Source organism: Cervus canadensis, chromosome 29 (assembly GCF_019320065.1).
Source record: "Cervus canadensis isolate Bull #8, Minnesota chromosome 29, ASM1932006v1, whole genome shotgun sequence".
Classification (NCBI taxonomy): domain Eukaryota; kingdom Metazoa; phylum Chordata; class Mammalia; order Artiodactyla; family Cervidae; genus Cervus; species Cervus canadensis.
This window is the reverse complement of record NC_057414.1, coordinates 15,435,572-15,455,337: the sequence shown is the minus strand read 5'-3', so window position 1 is coordinate 15,455,337 and position 19,766 is coordinate 15,435,572. Positions and strand designations below refer to the sequence as shown.

The window sequence follows — 19,766 nt, the reverse complement described above, 5'->3', positions numbered from 1 at the left end:
AAATAAACTCTGGTGGGTTTTCTTTTTAAACCAAGTGATTGATTGGTGAGAAGAATTACCAAATACCTCAAGGATAAAGTATATGTCAAAGATTGCAAAGGAGAAGACTACATTTCATACTCACTATGAATCTTGAATTATATCCTTATAGAAAAAACAAGTGTCCTCAGTATTGGTGTGTGTGTGTGCCTAGTCTCTTCAGCCATGTCTGATGGTTTGGCTGCCAACTGTAGCCCACTAGTCTTCTCTGTTCATAGGATTCTCCAGGCAAGAATACTGGAAGTGGGTTGCCTTGCCCTCCTCCAGGGGATCTTCCTGACCCAGGGGTCAAACCCATATCTCCTGCATCTCTTGCATTGCAGGCAGACTCTTTACCACTAAGCCACCAAGGAATCCCCCAGTATCAGTATACAGACTTCTCAAATCTTAGTCCCAACATGCTTTTCTAGTTTTCTTCCCTATTCTTCCTCTCTGCCTCAACCAGATTTATTGCCATGCCTGGGACCTTGTAGGCACTTAACTAATAATTGTAAAAGGAAAGAAAGGGAGGGAAGGAGGGATGGAGAGAGAGAATGAACAAATGAAACAGCAGATATAATCATGGCTTAAATGAACTCATGCTATCATGCTCCTCCCCTCTATGAAATCCTACTCTAAGTAAAGGATGATAGATTCAGATTAAAGTGTCATTAAATATGACACAAGAAGCTTCTAACTAACCTAGAGCAGTGGTTTTCCACTCTGGCTGCACATTAGAATCATCCAGTGAGCTTTCAAAGAACAGTAATGCCGGGGCCCCACCCCAGAAAATATGATTGAATTGAACTAGAGTGAGGCCCAGGTCGTAGTGCTTTTTTCCTACCTAATGTGCAGACAGGGTTGAGCATTTCTGCTACAGCCTGACCCCTCCAAGGGGCAGAGAGCAGATGTTACCTCTCCATGACCATAGAGCTGGTGGGTGACAGAGGTAGGACTGGAACTCAGAGCATCACTGAGTCACTCTAGCCTTAATCAGCCCTCGATCTAATGACATTCTTCCCTCTCTCTTATACCTCTCAGACTGCAATTTTTCTCATTCATATTAAGCACCAGCCATGAGCTAGGTGCCAGGTAAACGGCAGTGGGCAACACAGCCAGTCTGCTCCCATCTCGGCCTCAGCAGGAAGAGCTCTTATATCTGGAGGCTTTTCCCAGTCCAGATCATACTGTCTACTTTGAGTTTCTCAGGACCAGGAGCCACGAGTCATTCATCTTTGGAGCTGCAGGACCTACCACGTAGCCTGGAACAGGGGCAGAGGTGATGGGAGTTTAATGAATAAGTAAATGAACACAAGTGATGCCTGAATCCCCTCACATGGAATGAAAAAGAACAGAAAACTGTCAAGAAGATCCCTTGTATGAGTCAGGACGATTTAAGTTTTATGTCACAGAAATCCAACATTAATTTTTTGAGGCAAAAGAGGGTATTTATCTGTTCATAACTGGCAAAGGCAAGTGTGTAGAATCCCAGAGCTCAAACCACGTCACAGGGCCTCTATCTCTCTTCTCAGCTCCCACCTTAGTTTGTGCCATCTTGGCTTCATGCGTAAGTCAGGGCCTTTCCAATATTCCCAGGGTTCCCAGGTTCATATCCTCTGATTTTAACAATGCCAACAATGACCACATATCATTCCCATGAAATACTCTGAGGGCTCAATTCACCCATCCCTGCACCAAACACTGGTTGGTTCAAAGTATATTCTGATTGGTCAGCCTGGCTCACAAGCCCACCCAGGGGCAGTTGGCAGGGGACCACAACAGTCAGCCTCACCAATAACATGTGAAACGGGCGAGGAATCCCCCTTAGGAACCAGAAGAAGGAGATAGGAAAGTGTGCCAGACTGCCATGGTCTTCTATCTTTCCATCTTTTTGCTCCATCATCGTACTTGGCAAGATGGCTTTTGTCCTCGTCCAGGTAACTTCACGGCGGCTTCTCAGTAAGGAATCTGCCTGCAATGCAGGCAGGTAATTACTCTTGCTCTGAGTCTGTGTAGCCTCCTGGGACTCCCTCATCAAAGACACAAATGCTCTGTACAGCAATTGTTTGTTTTTCTAGCCCCTACCTCTTGCTAGGATTTCTAAAGACTTCTATATTGTTCATGGTTGTATTCCCAGCCTTTTGTACACCATCAGTGTTTTATGAGTATTTACCATGTGTTAATGAGTTTGAGTAAACTCCGGGAGTTGGTGATGGACAGAGAGGCCTAGAGTGCTGCGATTCATGGGGTCACAAAGAGTTGGACACGACTGAGCGACTGAACTGACTGACTGAACTGACCATGTGTTAGGCCCTGTGCAAATAAATAGGTTCTCGGTGAACACATCTTGGATGCATGGATGAACGGAGTTGTGGATGGCGGCTGGATAAATAGTGGATGGAAGAGTGGCGGGTGGGAGATGGACAGATGGATGGATGGTGCTCAGATGCATGGATGGCACCCGGTGGACAGCTATCACGACTGCCCAGCGGCTCCACCCAGAGCAGCCTGAGGCTCCCTCATCCTTTTCTCATCCCTTTCATTCCAGACTGTCATTTCACTTTTCTGGAAAGCCTCCTCGTTTCTCATGGAGCCATTAGACGGTCCCTCTAGGCCCTCAGGCAACAGCCAATAGTTTCCCTCCCTTCTGCCGCCCAGCTGAATCCTGAATCAACACCAGTAAAGTGGGTGTGAACGTAAGGAGACTACATAATTTGCTATGATTTACCCCGAGTGTGTGCATTCCTCTCCTCCCTCCCTCCTCGCTCCTCTTCCTTGCCCGCTCCCAGGGAACTGGTTCAACCGGGAGCACGGCCAGCGCCCGGCATCTGCCTCCGGGGCCGGCGGGACGCAGCCGAGGAGGCGGGGCGCGCGCGGGCCGCGCCTTCGCGCCCGGGACGCCGGTGCGGGGCGGCCGGCGCGCTCATGAGGCCGCCGCCGGGCGGGAGGACGCGGAGCCGCGGCCTCTCGCTGGGAGTCCTCGCCCTCTGCGTGGCCGCCGCCCGCTGTCTGCAGAGTAAGCGCGGGCCGGGCCGGGCCGGGCCGGGCCGGGCGGGCCGTCCCGGGTGGGGGTCGCGGCCACCGGCCGGCGGGGCGGGGCGCGGCCTGGAGCGGGGAGCGGCCCCGGGCGCGATCGGAGCCGGAAGCCGCCGGGGGAGAGCCGGCTGCCGGTGGCTGTCTCCGCGGCTGCGTTCTGTATTTCTTTTTCTTGGAAGAACCCGGCGGCGGCCCTGGCATCCTTGACCCCCGGCGCACGCGCGCCCCGCCCCTGCTATGGGGGCCCCTCTCCCTCCGCGCCTCCTCGGGTCCCCAGCGCTGGTCCCTGGTTCTTTAGGCCCCCCACCTCTTAGAGGAACCCCCAGCAGACCCTCTCAGAGAGGAAAGGGGGTCGGGGCTGGGGTTGGGGTCTGTCTGAACTCCTCAGGCTGGAGATGGCCCTCGCCGCTCCGCCGCGGGCGGAGGGTTCAGATGGCTGGACCTCGGGGGCCCAGACCCCAGATCAGAGCGCAGCTGCACCTTCTCATTTAGTCATTCCCCTTATGATCATTCCCATTTTACAGATTACTCACCCGAGGTTTCCAGAATGACCGGCGCAGGGCCGCGGGCGGGGGAGGACCTCTAGGCAGAGCCGCTGCTTACTAAGCACCTTTGCGCTCACTGTCGCCAGGGCTTGACGGCACGTCTGTCATTGAATCCTCAGAGCCACTCTGTAAAAAGTGCCACTCTTCTTATTTTCCCTTGATTTTCACTGGAGTGTAGTTGCTTTACACTGCTGTGTCAGCTTCTGCTGCGCCGCAAAGGGAATGAAAAAGTGCCGCTCTCATGCCTGTTTCACAAGTGAGGAAACTGAGGCACAGCTGCCGCCACTTAGGCAGTGATAGAGTTAGTATTTAAACCCGGGTTACCGTGGCACGGTTGACCCTTACACCTCTCGGGTTACAGCCCAGCTTCGAAGGCCGCGAATCCCAGGAACCCACAAAGACCGGTAGGGGCCGCGTGCCTCTGGCTGTCTGTGGAGGAGGAAGCAGGTTAGTCCATCAGATGAGTGGGTGCGTCTGGCGTCGCAGTGACCTTTTCTATCATTTTGCACCCCTCCAACATGTTTCCAACCAGACATTCTCATGTAACATCTGTACAGCTGTCCCTGACGTTCAGGGGTCAGCCGTTCACCGCAGTGCGGAGTCCATTTATTCTCTCACTCATTCACGGCCCCCTCTGCTTCCAGGAAGCAGGCCACAGCGGTACTGGGGGTTCTGTGGTTCACAGCGTTGCTCTCAGACAAGCAGGCAAGAGTGCTGGCTGGGAGTGGCCAGTCCTGAGAGGCAGGGAGTGCCAAAGTTCTGGAAGCTCTAGAGGCTCAGATCCCAGACGTGGGGAATTAGACCAAGGCTCCCAAAGGGAGCTGTGCCTACCCAGTGACAGATGGACAGAGCGGCCGGGAGTGGGACAGCGGGACACAGGCATCCTAGATGAAGGGGAAACGCATGCAAAACCGGGAGGAAGGGTCAATGTTTTGCAGTTCTCCACTGAGGAGCGACTCCTGCAGAGCTGTAAACTGCAGGAAGGCAAGTCCCTAGCACTTGCCCAGTGCTAGCCGCTGTCTGCCCTGTGCCCCTGCCTGAGGGGGCTATGTTTCCAGGCCAGCCCCCATGACGCGGGGAGGGGGGCTCTGCCCTCTCACCAGCTCCCTCCATTCTCTTCTTCTGCAGCCTCTGTCCAAAGCCTCCACCCAGAAAGCCAGATATGCATCACTGACACTGAAGCCTGCGTGAAAACACGTGCCACAAGCTTACACACACACACCCACCCACCCACCCTGCACGTGAAGCCTTTTCTCTGTGACTCTGTGAATGCGACCGTTATGGACTGAATGCTTGTGTCCCCGAAATTCCCATGTTGAAACCCTAACAGCCTTTGAGAGGCATTAGGTTTTAGAGGAGGTCATGATGTTGCGGTCCCCACCAGGAGGAAGAGACACCTCCTCTCTTGCTGCCTCGGGAGGACACAGCGAGACAGCAGCTGTCTGCAGGGAAGGAAAAAAGTCCTCCAGATCTGCCGGGACCTTGATCTTGGCTGTCTCAGCCTCCAGAGCTATGCTCCTTAAGCCACCTAGTCAATAGTATTTTGTTACAGCAGCCCAAGCTAAGACAGAGGTAAAAAAGTGTTGATGTCATAAATACCCCCAAAATGTAGAAGCAGTTTTGGAACTGCTTAGGGTAGAATTCTGAACGAGTTTTGAAGTACATGCTAGAAATACAGACTCTAAGTGCTGTTCTGGTGAGGTTGGAAATGAGGAACAAATTATGGGACAACAGGGAAAAGGTGATCCTTGTTAGAAAGTGGCAAAGAACTTGGCTGAGCCGTGTTCATGTTCCAGAGTTCCCGTTGAAGGTGGAGCTTGGGAATGATGAAATTAGATAATTAACTGAGGAGATTCTTTTTTTTTAATAATATATGTGTCTAGATGCATTTTTTTTTTTTGCATATAGATGTCCGATTTTTCCAGGACCACTTGTTGAAGAGACTATCTTTGCTCCATTGTATTGCCTTTGCTTCTTTGTCAGTGATCAGTTAACTGTATTTAAAGGGATATATTTCTGGGCTTTCTATTCTTTTTTTTTTTTTTTAATTTATTTATTTATGTTACTTTACAACATTGTATTGGTTTTGCCATGTATGGCGGACTTGAATCCGCCATGGGTGTACATGTGTTCCCCATCCTGAGCCCCGCTTCCACCTCCCTCTCCGTCCCATCCCTCTGGGTCATCCCAGTGCACCAGCCCAGAGCATCCTGTATCATGCATCAAACCTGGACTGGCGATTCATTTCACATATGATAATTTACATGTTTCAATGCTATTCTCCCATGTCATCCTGCCCTCGCCCTCTCCCACAGAGTCCAAAAAATTGTTCAATACATCTGTGTCTCTCTTGCTGTCTCACATACAGGGTTATCATTACCATCTTTCTAAATTCCATATATATGCATTAGTATACTGTATTGGTGTTTTTCTTTCTGGCTTACTTCACTCTGTACAATAGGCTCCAGTTTCATCCACCTCATGAGAACTGATTCAAATGCATTCTTTTTAATGGCTGAGTAATATTCCATGGTGTATATGTACCACAGCTTTCTTATCCATTCGTCTGCTGATGGGCATCTATTTGCTTCCATGTCCTGGCTGTTATAAACAGTGCTGCGATGAACATTGGGGTACACATTTCTCTTTCAATTCTGGTTTAACTGAGAAGATTCTTAAGCGAAGTGTTGAAGGAGCAGCTTGGTTCCCCTTGTCTGCTTAGAGTAAAATGCAAGAAGAGAAAAATGGCTTGAAGAAGGAATTCTTAAGCAAAAAGGAAAAGGAACTTAAAGATGTGGAAAATTGGCAACCTGTCTGTGTTATAAAAAAGAGAGCATGTTCAGAAGAGAGCACAGAGACTATGACAAGCCACTGTTTGATAAGACTAGCCTGGGTGTGAACCATGGGCCGAATCAGCCCCCCAGCAGGAACAACTCCAGTGTAACTGCAGGGGTGAAGACAGAGGGAAGTGAGGGGAGGCCGTCGGACTTGATGGATCCTGCAGGGCTGACAGTATCGCTGTCTAGCTGTGTATGCTATTTTTCAGAATAAGAAAAGAATGAAGGCAATGCAGTCAGCATCAGAGTTGTCTCCTTGGTTTCAAATATGGGGTGAGGGGGCGGGGTATTGGTTTCAACAGGCAAGGTGGAGGTTTTGCTGAGCACTCCGGGGGGCCTGGAGATGTCCAGCAGAGCTGCAGGGGTGAGGTGACCCCTGCCTCAGTGGGTCCTGAAGGCAGAGCCTGGCACCACAGAGGATTATGAGTGAACCTTAAGGGCTAATGGATTTATCTTACTAGGTTTTGGACTCACCTGGAACCTGTCACTCCTTTCTTCCTTTTGATCTCTCCTTTTTTTGGAATGGGAGTTTATATCCTATGCTTGTTCCACTGCTGCATTTTTGGAAGCACATAACTTATCTGGTTTTACAGGTTCTCAGCTGAGAATAATTTTCTTTCAAGAAGAATCATATCTCAAGTCTAACCCAGTCTGATTTATTATAGATGAGACTTTAGATTTGAAGGAGAAATGAGTTAAGACTTTGGGAACTGTTGGGATGGAATTGATATATTTTGCATGCAGGAATTCATTGCATGAATTTTGGGGGACCAGGGACAGATTGTTGTGGACTAAACGTTTCTGTCCCCCCAGAAAGCCATTATGTTGAAGCCCTAACTCCCAATGTAATGGTATGTGGAGGTGGGGCCTTGAGGGGGCAGTTAAGTTTAGAGTTGAAGTCATGAGGGTAGGACTTCTGTGAGGGGTTGGTGTCTCTCTAAGGAGAGAGAGACCACGGATCCCCCTCTCTGCATATGACAGTGCAGCAGGAAGGTACCCGTCTACAAGCCGGGAGGAGGGCCCTCAGCGAGGACTGAGTCTGTTGGCACCTTGACCTTGGGCTTTCCAGCCTCCACAACTGTGAGGAGTAAATGTCTGTTGTTTAGGCCCCTGGTTCACGGTGTTTTGTTATAGCAGCTCAAGCTGACTGAGACAGGGCCTTAAAAGCCCTGAAGGCTGGCAGGTCACCTGCACCTGGCCAGGTAGAGTGCTTTTCCAGGACCTTGTTCATCTCCTTTCTCATCTCTCAGCACCGGAAGTTAGCCATCAGGCCTCTGAGTATCAGTGCCTGCTCATCTGGATGCAGATGATCCAAGACTCGAGTAGGAATGCCTTGGGTTTTTTCGTTGTTGGTTGGTTGTTTTTAATTGAAGTACAGTTGATTTACAATGTTTTGTTCATTTCTGCCATATAGCAAAGTGATTCAGTTTATACATATATATACATTCTCTTTTAAATATTCTTTTCCATTGTAGTTTATCCTAGGATATAAACCTACATAGTAGGGCCGGTTGTTAAGTAGAACAATTTAGTTGGTGGCCTGAGCCAAGTCAGCTTGCTGCCTGCGTTTCAACCCCAGCTTCTAAAAAGCAGCCTGCTCCCCTAGCACGCACCCACACCCACTCACACATGTGCACACATGAACATACACACAAGTATTTCACATCCCCGCTTTCCCAGGGTGGAGCCGGGGTGGAGGAGCTGGCACTGCTGAGTCGCTCCTGGCCAGAGCCCAGGAGAACGGAGGATCAGTGGGGGCCGGAGCTCGGCCTGGGGACCGACGGGGAGTCCGGGGCGGCCACAGCCACGTGGAGCCATGGTTCCGGCTTAGCTGGAGGTGGCGTGGGGCGGGCGGGAAGGGAGGGCCGGCCTAGGGAGAATCCCATGGGGAGACCCCAGGCTCCATCACTGCAGGACACGGCCCCGCTGGCAGCTGCTCGGCCATCCGTGTTGGCACACGAGTATTGTTACTGAGCACGTAAGGGGCGCCCCACTGACCCAGGCAAAACTGACCGATGAGGTGTGGGCTCTCTCTGATTTATAGACAATGGTCTTGCATACCTATAAACATACCCACCCACAAGAGTGGTGCTTGGGTATGCTTTTAAAAAATGCAGTAAAAAATGGAATCATGCTGTGCTTGTTACTCAGCAGCTTACTTTTCACAGCAATCTTTTTTTTAGCTCTGTCCACCTTTATAGCCGAGATCTTGCTCATTCCTCTCAACTATTAACACCATACGTATGTCTTATCCATATCTACTTTCTCCTTAGCTAGCCCGTCCAAGACATGGCATCTTGCAGCTGGCAGCCCTTCCCATGGGGAGAGCAGAGCCCTGATACAGGGTGAATGCGGCGCTGCTGACGTGACGTCGTGTGGAGGGCGAGCCAGGCTGACGGGTGCCCTCTCCTCATGCCTCCCCTGGCGGTGGTGCTCAGAGATGCCTGGGGCTTACACTGCAGTTGTTGAGGGAGGGGCAGCATCACCAGAAAGTCACCCTACTGGCTTCATCCCTGGTCTCCAAGAGAGTCCTGAGGCTACTCCGTGCTGGGCTGGGAAGGGGCTGCAGTCAGGAGACCCTCCTCTCTCCATTGTCCCCGGGGCTTCAGGCCACTTATTTCTTCCATCTGCTCTCAGGCTTTTTTTCCTTTCAGTATTCTGATGTATCTAAACTCACAGTGCATATTATAAGTCAGTAGCTTTGCTGTAATCTCTGTGGGCCTGGACTGAAGTTGAGTTCTTCCCAAGAGAATGCGTGTTGCTTCTGTCCATCACAGTCGGCAGGAAGCATCCTCCTCTGTGGAGGGTGGGATGGAGAAGCTGAGGTTGGGTCTTGAAGGAAGGACGGGGTGGAGAAGAGAGCTCCAGGCATATAGCAGGTGCTCAGAAGCTAGGAGGACGATCCTTATGGAGCCTGACACGGTCTGGGCGTGCCAAGTGACAGGAGCAGTAAGGTTGTTGCCTCAGCAAGCACTTACTGGGGATTTAACTGGTCCCCCATCCGAGACCCACTGATGCTGCACCCCCATAGCCTGTGCTCTCAGGACCCTCGTCTGCCTGCACCTGGGTTTTTCCTAGAACATAGGCTCGGGTTAAGAAAGTATTTATCTATCCGGCAGAAATGGGAATAGGAGAGAGGCACAGTTGGCAAGTATAACGTAGGGCAATGATTTTCTTCTGTAACTGATTTGCCGGGCTGGGAAGGCACCGGTCAGCCCTGTGGGCAAAGGGCAAGGGGCATGCCAGACCATCAAATGAGCACAGAATATTCCTGCTGCTCTCTGTGGTTCAGGAAGCTCAATGGCCTGTCCCTGCGGAGGCACATCCCTGGGGGCAGCTCAGGCTGATACCATCTGGACCCCAGAGGAAGCCCACGGCTCTGGAGCCTCCAGGAAGTCCCCCGCTGGGAAGGGTAGGGCCGGAGATCTGGTCCCAGTGCTGGCAGTAAGCCCTGTATATTGGGTCACCTTCCTTCTCTGAGCGCACGGGGCCAGGAGGGTGGGCTGGGCTCGTGGTTCTCAACCGGGGCTGCACATAAGAACCTTCTGGAAGGCTTGTAAGACCTACAGATGCCTAGGCCCCCCCCTTCTTGTCTCAAGGAAACAGCCTGGCAGGAAGTGTGCGCCCCTCTCCCATCTTCCATTCTCAGAGCATCTACCACTGTGTGCAGGAGAGTCTTGCTTCTCCCTTACTGGTAGTTTAATCCTGACAAACCCACGGACACTCTGCCACCAGGCTTAGGTCAGGAGACAAGAATGTTTCGCTTTGAAGTTTGGTTTGGTTTAGTAAACGGTTGCTGAGCACCTAGTGAGGAAGGGGCAGTGTGCCAGGAGCAAGGGACAGCGAGCATGGTCCCTGCAGCGGGAATCATGTGATCCGGCGGGGAGGGTCGGGTCCTGCCCGGATGATCGGCGGTCAGATGCCCCGGGAGTATGAGAGAGGCATTCAGCTGAGAGCTGGAAGGAGGCTTCTTGAAGCAGCAGCCTCGAAGTCACAGTAGGAGGAAGCCAGGCGAGCGGGAGGAGCAGGTTCTGAGCAACAGGAATAGTGGGCGCAGACACTGCAGCACCATCTTCTCGTCCTTGGGGCCAGTAGCCAGTGGCAGTGCCTTAGTTAGATCAGCTTTTTCAGCCCTGGTCAGTTTCTTCAAATTCAGTCTGATAAATTGTCTAGAGAAATGGGATTGGGAGAGTCTTGGATCTTGGGTGCCGGAGTAGTTCCTCTGAGAGACTTACAGCAGCGCCGGGGGTCAGATGTGAGTCCTCCGCAGCGGACGGGCCAGGGACCCCGTGGGGCGCCCCCACGGTGTGCTGTCGGGCCTGTGGCAGGGCTCCCGGCCCAGGCTTACTGTGGGGCTGGGGCGCATTCCTTTTGAAAGCCGGTGCCCAGAAGCGGGGCACCAGACCCTCTCTCTCACCATCAAGCAAGCCCTCCACATGCTTTGGGATGGGCGGCCAGGGGTCCTTCAACCACCTTCAACCAGAACTGGCTCCTTTATGCAGGTAGACTGTCAGCTCAGCCCAAGCACCTCAGTCTGAGTGAACCGTCCATCAGGTCGCACCCTGCCGGGGTGCCTGCGATCCAGACCGAACTGCGTGCTCGCCTGCTCCTTCCAGCGGGGGCACTCCCTCTCCTGGCCTGAACAGAAGGCCCGCTGGGAGCTGCCCTGTGTGGGCTGATTGGGCCTGGCAGAGGAGGGGACAGTCAGAATGGACCCTTCCAGTGAGCAGAAACCTTAGTAAGGGGAGGGTGATATCAGCCGAGTTACAGAGGCAAGGCTGCAGGGGGAGTGGGCCACAGTCTGTGCAACAGCAACTGGGGAGAGGTGACGAGTCTTGGGCAATGGGGCAGGAAAAGGGGGTGAGGCCAGGGTTCTTGGGTCTTTCAGAGGAGACACAGCCAGGTGGCTTTAGAGAGATCACTAACAGCCTCCAGCCAAGAAGAGAAGAAAAACCAGTACCTCCCAAGTGTTTACGATTGTTTTTTAACAATGAGACCACAGGCGCCATACCTGTGACTATTTATCGATCACATACTTTGTACCAAGCACTGTTAACTGCTGCCTTCCATGCATGCGTGCATGCATGTTAAGTCACTTCAGTCGTGTCCGACTCTTTGCGACCGTACTGACTGTATAGCCCCCCAGTCTCCTCTGTCCATGGGGATTCTCCAGGCAAGAATACAGGAGTGGGTTGCTGTGCCCTCCTCCAAGGGATCTTCCTGACCCAGGGACTGAACCTGTGTCTCTTATGTCTTCTGCACTGCCAGGCTGGTTCTTTACCACTAATGCCACCTGGGAAGCCCTCTTCATAGTAATCCTGCCAATGGGGACTATGAGTCCCCATTTTATAGATGGGGAAACTGAGGCTCAGAGAGATTGAGGGACTTGCCTAAAGACCTTCATTCTTTCATCATGTGTTTATGGGAAGCCCACAGTGCCCGGTACTGTGCCAGGCCTTGGGGATCCATGGAAAACAAGGTAGACTAGCCCCCTGGGCTTGTAGCTGACAGCTGATCTAGGAGGATGGACCATTAATCAAGAGCAATTACAGTGGGGATTTCCCTGGTGGCCCACTGCAAGGGACACAGGATCGATCCCTGACCGGGGAAGGTCCGCATGCCATGTGACGTGGCCAAAAAAAAAGAAATTACAGCGGACTGGGTTAAGTGGATAGAGAGTAACCCGGAGCTGCGGCGAGCCAGAGCTGGAGCCCCCTGGCGTTGAGCGACTGCAGAAGGCTCCCTGGAAGAACTGATGTTTAGGACCTGTGGGCTGGAGAAGGGCTGGCCTCAGTCTCACTGAAGCAGAAGCTGTGTCCTCTCGCCAGAGTACCCAGTCACTCGCGCGTCTGAATTGTCTTTTGATCACTCTGCACCCGTCTCTCAAGTGCCTTCAGGCATCCTGGGAAGTCCTCCCAGAAGAACTGTTGGAGGTCAGCACCTCATCTCCGCCTTCATGCTCCTGTTTGCACACACGTTTCCACAGAAGTGTCCGAGGAGGCGCCTCCTCCCAGTTTCCCAGGCCGGCCCCTGGCTCAGGCCCACTGTAAGTCCTGCAGCCCAGCTCTGCAAAGGGTAAACCCAGGGGCACCTCACTCTCCACGGCTGGCCAGGGGCAAGCAACACCTCCGCCATACCTGGCTTTCTTGACCTCCAAGTAGAAACATAGCAGTGATGTGACTGTAGCCTGTGGCTGTCCCGAAAAGTGTTCAGCTTTCCAGCAAGGGTGGCTCTTGCTTAAGTTAAAAAGATTCCAGAAGGAATTCCACAGGGAGGAAATTCAGGTCACCCAATTCTTGCCACACTTCTGCAAGTGAATCAGATTTACAAATGCTGATTCAAGTTCTAAACTTGTTATGTAATTTGGGCTGGAAGAATGAGCCTCCTTCACTCAACACTCCAGCTCCCAGCCTCAGCTTTACTGCTTCAGTCCCTGGTACAACTCCAGCTTCTGCTTACATACCCCTGAGGATGGGGAGCTAACTACCTCAATAAGCAATTCAGGGCATCTTCAAAGAATTCTCTTTAATAAAAGAGAATTATCTTTAAAGAAAGAGAATTATCTTTAAAGAAAATAATATTCACTTTAATATTATTGAATGGTCACCAAGTGTTAGAAACTATGATTAGCTCCTTATATGTATTGACTCCCTTAAACTTCATTCAGACTTCCCAGGTGGCTCAGTGGTAAAGAATACTCCTGCCAATGCAGGAACCGCAGGGGACGCAGGTTTGATCCCTGATCAGGAAGATCCCTTGGAGGAGGAAATGGCAGCCCATTCCAGTATTCTTGCCTGGAGAATCCCATGGGCAGAGGAGTCTAGCAGGCTACAGACCATAGAGTCGCAAAGAGTCAGAGTCGGAAGAGACTTAGCCCACAGACAGACGTTGGGAACCTTCACTTTACAGAGTTGCTTAGCTCACCTGTTCTTCCTTCCTAACCCCAAGCATTTCTAGAAATAGGACTGGACACAATCAAATTTGACTGATGCCAGAAAGAGTCCATTTCCCCCAGAAATCTTGCTGAGACTGTCACGGGGTCTCAAGCATTCCTTTTCACACAATGGCCCTTCATTCTTTTGGTTTAGGCATTGTTAATGCCCGTAGGAAGTGGATCTGCACTTCAGCTGCTAAGCCTTTAGTGTGGATTCGCTCAGTGGTTTCCAGTTTTGGCTGCACTCTGGGATCACATAGGGACTTTTAAAAAGCACAGAGGCTTTGGTCTTACCCCTAAAAATTCTGAACTCATAAGTCCAAGGTAGGCTTTTTAAAAGCTTCCCCAAATGGTCTAATATTCACAGATTGATAATAACTAGATTAGATCAGGTGGTTCACCTGGGTTCAGCCTCCTGTGACAGGGGAAGTGGGTTTGCAGGCCCTCTCTGCGGGGCTCTGAGAAGAGGTTGGGTGGCGCTGTTTGGATGCAGAGTAGTTGATTAGCCAAGTAGCGAATGGTGAACTTGGGTGTGGCGTGTGTGACTCTGGGTTGGTGCTCCATCAGTGTTAGACCCCTTCACTTCCTTCCCAAATGCTTGTTGAATGAGAGGAGACCGGATTAAGTCTGGATGAAAAATCACAAAAGGGAGCTCCCCTGTGCCCTTGGGATTGTTCCTGATGCTCAAGCTCCCTCATGTGTGTGGGCTTTTTAAAAGACTGAAGCACTGAAGCCAAGCCGTGATGATCCTTAGTTACAAATGAGGAAGGGATGCTCAGAGAGGGAGGGGATTTGCACAGTGGCCCAGATAGGGCCTGGCGCAGCCAAAACAAGACTGGGGTCTTCAGATTCCGGGGCTTCTCCAGCCAGCCTCTGCCACCTTCTGCCCCCACAGGCAGGTGTGCCTGCTGGGCATCTGGAGAGAAGGGCGACATTTCCACTCTGCAATCAAGATGGAACTGAGAAGAGCCCCGGGTGAATACAGTGGCCCAGAAGCCACAGGGCATTTCAAGCAGGAAAGGGTGCTCTGCAGTGTCCCAGATGGACAAGGTTATCTGCTGGGAATGAGGAGGAATTTGGAGGTCCGGAGACACTGGGGGAACCTGCTCATAATAATCATGGAGAAAGGAGGCGTGAATTTGCCTGAGAAGTGCAGTAAGGCAGTCTGGAGGGCCGTCGCGAGGGAACACTGCGCCGTTGCCCTGGAGGCTGCCTGCTGTGGACTCTGTCCACTGTTGACTGCTGAGGCCTCAGTCTGGGCAGAGAGGAAGTGAGGAGCGCTTGACCCAGGCCGGGGGTTTCGCCAGGCACGGGTGGTGAAAAGAGAGAGGCCGCTAGAGTTTGAAGAATCTCGGCCGAGGAGAGGGAGGAGGTTCTTGTAGATGAGGGTGCTGGAGGCATGGGGGCTGATGCCGGACCTCGCGGCAGGTTTCTGCCTGTTGGAAGAATGAAGAAGAAAGTCTGGGGGAACAGAGCACTCACATGGATGAGGGTGGACCAAACTCAAAGGTATAGGATTTTTCTGGAGAGGGTGGAGGAGTGATGGTCTAAACCAGTGGTATCCAAAACAATTATAATGTGAGCCGCACACACACAAGCCACATATGCCATTCTAAATTTTCTGGTGGTTACCTTAAAAAATAAAGAAAAAATAAGAAACAGGCACAGTTCATTTTAACAATATATTTTGTTTTACCTAATATGTCTAAAATATTATTTCAACATAAAATCAATATAAAAATTACTAATGAGCTCTTTTACATTTTCTTCAACATATCTTAACACATTAAACAGAATCTTCAAAGTCTCCCAAATCTGGTGTGCATTTAACATTTAGAGCACATCTCATTTCAGACTGGCTAATTTCAAGGGCTCAGTAGGTCCTGTGACATGTAGCTCCTGTCTCAAAGCCCAAGCCTGGACTCCTGCTTCTCGTCACATCTGCCTCCCAAGTCTGCACCAGCACTGAGTGATGTGCTATGTTGGAAAACGAGAGAGTGAAAACCTCCACCTCTGTAGCCCAAGCGCCTGATATTATTAGAATAAGCTGTGGAGCAGTGAAGGAAGGGCTGGGCTCCAGTCCCAGCTCTGATCTTCTACTCGGCAGGAATTTGGACACATAGCATGCCTCATCTTTTTCTTTTTTCTTTTTAAAGAATAAATGTACTGCTGGTTTAATAAAATTCTGCTCTAAAACATTCTGATCACAGACTATCTTTTAAATTGAGGTATAGTTGATTAGTTTCAGGTATTATGATTCAAAATTTTATAGATTATATTCCAATTATAGTTTAAAATATTGGCTATATTCCCTGTGCCGTACAATATATCCTTGTAGCTTATTTATAATAGTAGTAGTTGTATCTCCCCTACCCCTGTCTTGCCTCTTCCCACTTTCTTCTTCCCACAATAACCTCTAGTTTATTCTCTAATATCTGTGAGTCTATTTCTGTTTTGTTATATTAACTAGTTTAAGTTTTTAGAGTCCATATATAAGTGATAACATACAGTATTTGTCTTTCTCTGTCTTACTTATTTCACTAAGCACAATACTTTCCAAGTTCATCCATGTTGTCGCAAACGGCAAAATTTCATTCGTTTTCAAGGCTGAGCAATTTTCAATATAAACTGTGTTTATACCACATCTTCTTTATCCATTCATCTGTTGATAGATACTTAGTTTGCTTCCATATTGCACATAATGCTTCAGTGAACATGGGGGTACACGTATCTTTTCAAATTAGTGTTATTGTTTTGTCTTTTTTTTTTTTTGATGCATACTCAGGAGTGGAATTGCTGGTTCATATAGTGATTCTATTTTTAGTTTTTTGAGGAACCTCCATGCTGTTTTCCATAATGGCTCTACCAGTTGACATTCCCACCAACACTGTACAAGGGTCCCCTTCTCTCCACATCTCACCAATATTTATTTATAGTTTTTGATGAGGGCCATTTGACAGGTGTGAGGTGGTAGCTCATTTTGGTTCTGATTTGCATTTCCTTGATTAGCCATGTTGAGCATCTGATTTTCATGGGCCTGTTAGCCATCTGCCTGTCTTCTCTGGAAAAATGTCTATTCAAGTCTTCTGTATACTTTTTAATTGGATTCTTTGGGTGTTTTTTTTACAGTGAGTTGTATGAACTGTTCATACATTTTGAATATTAACCCCTTATTAGTTATATCATTTGCAAATATTTTCTCCCATTCAGTAGGTTGTCCTTTTACTTTGTCAATGGTTTTCTTTGCTGTGCAAAAGTTTTTAAGTTTTATTAGATCCTATTTGTTTATTTTTACTTACTTTACCTTAGATTTAAAAAATTTTGCTATAATTTATGTCAGAGTGTTCTATGTTTTCTTCTATAAGTTTTATAGTTTCAGGTCTTACCTTTAGGCGTTTAATCCATTTTGAGCTTATTTTTGTGTATGGTGTGAGAAAATGTTCTAATTTCATTCTTTCACATGTATCTGTTCAGTTTTTCCAGCACTGTTTACTTAAGAGACTGCCTTTTGTTCATTGACCATAGGTGCATGGGTTTATTTCTGAGCTCTCGATGCTGTTCTGTTAATCTTTGTGTCTATTTTTGTGCCAGTACTACACTGCTTTGATTACTATATCTTTGTAGTATACTTTAAAATCAGGGTGCGTGATACTTCCAGTTTTGGTCCTCTTTCTCGAGATTGCTTTGGCTCTTCAGGGTCTTTTGAGTTTCCATACAAATTGATGCTTTTGAGCTGTGGTGTTGGAGAAGTCTCTTGAGAGTCCTTTGGACTGCAGGGAGATCCAACCAGTCCATCCTAAAGGAAATCACTCCTGACTATTCATTGGAAGGACTGATGTTGAATCTGAAACTCCAATACTTTGGCCACCTGATGTGAAGAACTGGTTCATTTGAAGAGACCCTGATGCTGGGAAAGATTGAAGGCAGGAGGAGAAGGGGATGACAGAGGATGAGATGGTTGGATGGCATCACCGACTCAATGGGCTTGAGTTTGAGTAAACTCTGGGAGTTGGTGATGGACAGAGAAGCCTGGTGTGCTGCAGTCCATGGGGTCGCAAAGAGTCAGACACAACTGAGCGACTGAATTGAACTGAACTGAACTGATCTGAACCAATTTTAAAATTATTTGTTATAGTTCTGGGAAAATTGCCATTGTTTTGATAGGGATTGCATCAAATATGTAGATTGCTTTGGATAGTATGGACATTTTCACAATATTAGCTCTTTCAGTCCATCTTATGATATATATCAAAAGATATTTGATAGGATTGTTTCCTTAATTTTTGTCTGATAGGTTGTTGTTAGTGTATAGAGTTGCAACAGATTTCTGTGTATTAGTTTTGTATGTGCAGTCTTATCAGATTCATTAATGAGCTCTATAATTTTCTTGGTGGCATCTTTAGGATTTTCTATGTATAGTATCACATCTTTTGCAAACAGTCAGTTCTACTTCATCCTTTCCAATTTGGATTCCTTTTATTTCTTTTTCTTCTCTGATTGCTGTCACTAGGACTTACAATAGTATATTGAATAAAAGTGGCAAGAGTGGACATCCTTGTCCTATTACTTATCTTAGAGGAAATGCTTTCAATTTTTCATCGAGTATGATTTTATTTGTGGGTTTGTCAAAGTATGACCTTTTTTATGTATGTATGACTTTTTTATGTTCAGGTTTGTTCCCTCTATGCCCACTTTCTAGAGAGTTTTTATAATAAATGAATGTTGACTTTTGTCAAAGCTTTTTCTGCATCTATTGAGATGATCATATTTCATTCTTTAATTTATTAATGTAACATATCATACTGATTTTCTAATGTTGAACTGTTCATATATCCCTGGGATAAATCACAGTTGATCATGGTGTATGATTGTTTTAATATATTGTTGGATTTGGTTTGCTAGTATTTTTTTTTGAGGAATTTTGCATCTGTGTTCTTCATCAGTGATATTGGCCTGTTTCCTTTTTTTGTGGTATCTTTGTCTGGCTTTGATATCATGGTGGTACTTGCCTAGTAGAATAAATTCAGAAGAGTTTGTTCATTTGCAGTTTTTTAGAATAGTGTCAGAAGGCTAGATGTTAATTCTTCTTTAAATGTTTGGTAGAATTCACCTATGAAATCATCTGGTTCTGGACTTCTGTTTGTTGAGAGTTTTTTAAATTAGTAATTCAGCTTCCTTACTGCTAATTGTTCTGTTTATATTTTCTATTTCTTCTTGTCTCAGTCTTGATTGTATGTTTCTAAGAATTTGTCCATTTCTTCCAGATTATCCATTTTGTTGGTATATAGTTGTTAGTAGTAATCTCTATGAGCCCTTATATTTCTGTAGTATCAGTTGTAATTTCTTTTTCATTTTTGACTTTATTGATTTGGGCCCTCTCTTTTTTTCTTGATGACTCTATCTAATGGTTTATCAATTTTTTTGTTTGTCTTTTTAAAGAACCAGCTCCTAGTTTCATTGTTTTGTTTTTTTTTTTCTATTGTTTTTTTAGTCTCTGTTTCTGCTCTGTTCTTTGATTTTTTTTTCTTCTAATTGGGGAGAGGGTTGTTATTCTTTTTCTAATTCCTTTTGGTACAAGGTTAGGTTGTTGATTTGAGATTTTTTGTTTGTTTGTTTCATTGTTGATTTGAGATTTTTTTTTTTCTGTTTCCTGAGGTAAGTTTGTATCCCTATAAACTTCCCTCTTAGAACTGCCTTTGAACTGTTAAAAAAAAAAAAAAAAAAAAAGAACTGCCTTTGCTGCAACCCATAGAATATGTATCATATGTTTTCTTTTTTTTTTTTTTTGGTTTTCAGGTTTTTATTTCTTTGATTTCTTTAGTGAACCATTGGTTGTTTAGTAGTGCATTGTTTAGCCTTCATGTGTTTGTGATATTTGCAGTGTTTTTCACATGTTGTTGATTTCTAGTGTCATAGCATTGTACCAGAAAAGATACTTGATAGGATTTCACTTTTCTTAAATTACCTGAGACTTATTTTGTGGCCTAGCATGTGATCTATCCTGGAGAATGTTCTGTGTGCACTTGAAAAGATGTGTATTCTGCTGCCTTGAGGTGGAATATTATTTATATATCTATTAAGTCCCTCTGATCTAATGTGTCATTTAAAGTCAGTGTTTCCTTATTGATTTTCTGTCTGGATGATCTGTCTATTGCTGTAGTAGGGTTTTAAAGCACCCTACTATATTGTGGTACTGTCAATTTATCCATTTATGTCTGTTCATATTTGCTTTATATTTAGGTGCTCCTGTGTTGAGTGCATATATTTAGTGATCAAATAAGCAAGTACCTGTGAAGGAAAAAGCATGGATCCTTTACCCTAATCCCTGCCTGCCTCACAGGTTGAGATAGTGCTTGTGAAGTACTTTGTGAATTGTACTAATATAAATATGAATTG

At 47.5% G+C, this 19,766-nt stretch overlaps 1 protein-coding gene across 1 annotated transcript in view; it reads left to right on the top strand.

Annotated features, from left to right (window-relative positions):
* Positions 1–2,851: 2,851 nt before the first annotated feature.
* Positions 2,852–19,766, top strand: part of VSTM5 (V-set and transmembrane domain containing 5) — a 32,467-nt gene continuing 15,552 nt past the window's right edge. Inside the window, exon 1 of the mRNA XM_043452407.1 lies at positions 2,852–3,034. Within this exon, the coding sequence (XP_043308342.1) occupies positions 2,944–3,034 (91 nt within the window). The 5' untranslated portion in view covers positions 2,852–2,943. The remainder of the gene's footprint in view (positions 3,035–19,766) is intronic.